This window comes from Coffea eugenioides, chromosome 7 (assembly GCF_003713205.1).
Source record: "Coffea eugenioides isolate CCC68of chromosome 7, Ceug_1.0, whole genome shotgun sequence".
Classification (NCBI taxonomy): domain Eukaryota; kingdom Viridiplantae; phylum Streptophyta; class Magnoliopsida; order Gentianales; family Rubiaceae; genus Coffea; species Coffea eugenioides.
In genome coordinates, this window is record NC_040041.1 from 29941452 (window position 1) to 29946104 (window position 4653).

A 4653-nucleotide genomic window follows, 5' to 3' on the forward strand; every position below is an offset into this window, starting at 1 on the left:
GGGATGGCCTCTAGCAGCCTGCAAATAGCAGTGTTGTTTATTGGTGGAACCTCCGCTAACAGCGATTGAAAGAAAGCCACTGCCGCTGTCCCAATGTCATCTGCACTTTCAACAACCTCACCCTCTAAATTGCAGATCCTGGTGATCGAGAGCCGTGCCCGCTTATCCAACAGGTGGGAGTGAAAATACCGAGTATTTGCGTCGCCCTCCCTCAGCCACTTCACTCTGGCTTTCTGTTTCCAGAAAGTTTCCTCATCAGTTAGGTGTTTCAGCAGTGCAGCCTGGGCCTGACTCCATTGCACTCGAGCCTCATCCGAATCTGTCACCTCAAGTTGCAACTCCTTTAGCCTTACTTCCTCCTCAGCTTTGGAGACTTTCTCGAAAATATTACCAAATACATCTTGGTTCCAAGTACGCAAGGTTTGCTTTAAACGTTTCAATTTGAGGAAAAAATGAAACATTCCATATCCATCTGTCGGTTGATCCCAGCACTGGCGAACCACCATGAGAAAACCGTGGTGATTTAACCACATGTCTTGGAAGCGAAACGACTTCGGCCCAGTGGGGAGCCCTAGGGAGAGTTGCAATAACTGTGGGCTATGATCTGAGGTAGCGCGATTAAGATGTTTCACTACGCTGCCAGAGAAACGACGTTGCCATTCCAGATTCATCAGGAGTCTATCTAAACGCTTCCAGATTCTCCTGCCTTGGCGGATACCAGTCCAAGTGTAACGACTGCCCGAGAAGGGAATCTCTTTGAGACCACATGTAGATATACATTCAGCAAACTCAGCCATTGCGGTCAAGTCTTGTGCAGCCTGTCCGGCATATTCATCAGCAGCAGCTACAACATTGAAATCGCCTCCTACAAGCCACGGCTGAGTCCCCATTTCCTCTGATATTAATCCCAGGGCTGACCATAAGGCACGACGTTCAACTCGCGAGCATTTGCCGTAAACAAAAGACCCGTGAGCAACAAAGTTCCAAGAATCATGGCAAACTTGCATGTGAATAAGTTGGTCATTGTTTACTAAAACATTTACAGCAAAGCCAGACCGCCACATTACCCATATTTTATTGGAGGAGTTACATACCCCAAGGTGAAAGCCAAAACGGGACGTAAAATCATCTAGCTGACCAGCATCAACCATCGGCTCAATGATGACTAGAAAAGTTACTGAATGTAAACGTAACAGCTTCTTCAAACGGCGAATTAAGGCACGACCAGCAATTCCCCGGATATTCCATACTAGCATATTAATCATTAAGTAAAGGATTAGGGGAAATCAGTGCCTACCTTCGAAGACTGCCGGGTGACAATTGTTTTGGGCAAGTTCCAGAATCGTCTGCGCCAACCCCTTTTGGCTAATTGTGTCTCTTTGTGAGTAACCGGAAAGAGGTGGTCGATCCTCTTTTTGAAGGCTGCCAAGTCCTCCGTCAAAACTGCACGTGGACGAGCAGGCCTTTGTTGTCCTTCAGCATCCGAAAGTGAGTCAAGGGTTTCCCGTCTGCGTCGCCAAAGGCATTAATCATCCTTATGTCGCAAGGAAGAGGCTTGTTCAGTACCGGCGGAAAGGCCGAAGGCTTTGGAGACTCTGAGGGGACCGGACAGGGCAGAACCTCGGTCCTCTTGGGATTACTCACTACCGTTGCCGAAACCAAATGGGCAGAGCAGGCAGCCGCTGCTTCTGCGATTGCATCTGCAGAGCGCTGCGGTTGGGCCACTAAGTTGTGTCGTCCCTGGGTATCCGCATTAGAGACGTGTTGTTGGGCGGATCCCTGATCCCCAGTGTCAGGATGTACTACTTCGGCTGAAACCCTAGCCACAGTCAGCTCTGGTTCTTTAGGTTGATCTGTCGCCTCCAGCGGGATTGAATCCTTTGGAGGCCCGACTTGTTGTTGCGTAGCCAGGATATCCCGGTGATTAACAACATGATCTTGCGATCGACAGGAACTGGCGGAGTGGCCAAGTTTCCTGCAACTTTCGCAAAAATCTGGTAGGCTTTCATATTCTACCTTTTGCCAGAAACCAGTTGACCCGTTCCAAATCCACACCCATTGGGGGAGGGACTGTAACAGATCAACTTCAACGCAGATGCGAGCCACACTAGGCCGCGACAATGTCACTGTGGATGCGTCTAGGCGCAGGGGTTCGCCAACCAATCGAGCAATGGAGAACAAAGGCTTTTTTCCAAAGAGGTGGACAGGGAGAAACGGGAGCCGGATCCAGACCGGTACTATAGAGGATTCGATATTTGTAGAGAATGTGGGAGACCACTTGAACACACGCATTGCAAAGCCTTGGAACGTCCAGAAACCGCGCAGCCAACATCTATGAAAATCGTCTTCGAGGTCGAATCTGATTAGGACATGCCTGGGGTCAAGCAGTCCCAACGAGAAAGAACCCTTAAAGCCAACGGACATGAAGTCTTTCCGTAGACCCTCCATTGACGGCCTGCCACGGGAGAATTTCCCAATCAAAGCAAATTTTAGAGGAGATGATAAAAGGCGACACAATAATGTACATCATAATGAAAGTACATTAATAATGTATATATTATAATATAATGTACATAATATATTATGTATAAATATTTATACATTTATGTATACAATATTACATATTATGTATATTATATTATATTATGTATAATATACAATATTAATGTATATAAATATTTATATAATATATAATATATAAATATATAATATTCAATTTACATTAATATAATATATATATATAATATACATAATTGAAATATACAAATTGAAATATACATATTATGTATATTTGGAGTTGTTTTTGATATAATGTTTGGATATGGGTGTTTGAAATACACATTTACTGTAGCATTTGGAATGTGAAAAACAGTTTTTCAAAAACAGAGGCAAAAACAAGGAATCCAAACGAACCCCAAAATTTGCAAATTTTATACCATTGGAAAATAGATTCAATGAACTAAAACTTTCTAGAAGACACTTTTCCCAAATTCAAATCAGAAATGAGTCAAATCTTAGCTCCAAATCGCTGCTTCAGCGAAAACATGGTAAAACAGTCTTGAATTTTGGTGAAACTTGAAAATTTGTCAAAATTCATAGGAATCAAACTAACTCCTAAAATCTATATCACTGAAAGAACTCCAAGTATAGTTTCAAACGCAACAAACAGAATTCAATTTAAATTTTTCTACACCAAGATATAACGGTTTTTTGAAAGCTGATTATTGAAACCAGATACACGAAATTCCAGCTTTGGAACACCCAACACAGTTTCTAAATCAGGTCATAACTAAGGCTACACAAGTCCAAAATTAGCGTTTTACAGCATTGAAAACTAGATTTAAAATGCTAAAAAACACTAGAAGAAACTGTCTTCAAATTCATTTCGTAAAGAGAGTGAAAACGAGTTACAAACTGCAGTTGTGCTTGTCTCTTGGTTAAAACAATAAGGGAAATCAGCCAACTTTGCCAGTTCCCTGCGACTCATAGAAAATGAACTAGTAGGTATATTTTATATTGTTAGAAATTCCTCGGAATCTAGTTTCACATGCCATATACGGAACTTGATTTCGACTCCTGTACGAAAAATTATGTGTTGTTTAGTGCACACTGGTTGGCTGCCCTGATCAGAAATTTTCAGGTTTTTTTCCTCCTTTTAGCTTAAATCTAACTCATTCAAATGAAGTGATTTTTGGAAGATAATTTACACACACATAACCCAACATGTAGCAAGCAATTTTGCATCAATATAACCACAAATTTCACTTCATTTCTAGGGCTTTGGTTCGGACAAATCGTTGATCCCTCATCTCTCTCGAGAGTGCAGGGTTGCTAAAACCCACGCCCGCGACCCCGTCCACGTTCTTGCTGATCCATTTAGCAAGAGTCTAAACGCATAATTAAAAGAGGGGAAATAAGCATAGAAATTTAAATTCATATGCAAGTTGCAAGAACACTTGAAATTAAAGCATACTTTTTTACATAAACTAAAAGTCATGTTACAAGTCAAGAGTTCATAAAATAAATCAATACTGTCAAATACATGACATAGGCATCCAAGTGTCTCAAAATTATGTGATCAGCCATGGTCCCACACTCCATCATAATGCTATCCACATGGTCCCTCACCTCCTCTACAATCCGAATGAGACGCCCATCGGTCGCCTGAAACTGAGCGTGGGAGGCGTCAACCCTGTGACGCTCCTCAAGAACCCTAGTCTCCAACTCCTGAATCCCGGCGGTTTGGGCCTCCATAGTGGCCCTCATCTTCTCCCTCTCAGCTCGAGCTACCCTAAGGTCATGGATCAACTGTCTTCTCTCCTCAACTACCCCTAACACCATGTGGTTAGGGTAGGAGAACTTCTCGCGGTACAGGCACATTCTAACCCCCCTGGTAGGTGACCACCGAAGGGGGGGTCCGCCTCCAACCATCCGAAACTGAATCACTAGGAGAGGTCCCTCGATCCTATCACTGTCGCTGCCACTGTCCATATCCTACAAACAGCCCACAAAACTAAAGGTTAGGTCCTTAAAATCACTGGTGCCATTCAAAGATTGAACTTAAAGTTTATTACGGATTTCTATAACCAAAAGTTCACGACTAAGAACTTCTAACACTATTTCAGATATTTCAAATCTAGTGCTCTAATACCG

At 42.8% G+C, this 4653-nt stretch overlaps 1 protein-coding gene across 1 annotated transcript; it reads right to left on the bottom strand.

Moving 5' to 3' along the window:
* Positions 1-1437: 1437 nt before the first annotated feature.
* On the bottom strand, positions 1438-2448 carry LOC113777212. Its single transcript, XM_027322248.1, has one exon. The coding sequence runs from the start codon at positions 2446-2448 to the stop codon at positions 1438-1440; it is 1011 nt and encodes a 336-aa protein (XP_027178049.1).
* Between the last annotated feature and the right edge of the window lie 2205 nt (positions 2449-4653).

Excerpts from the sequence above, each read along its gene's own strand:
- LOC113777212 (XM_027322248.1), bottom strand. The coding sequence starts at position 2,448 with ATGGAGGGTCTACGGAAAGACTTCATGTCCGTTGGCTTTAAGGGTTCT.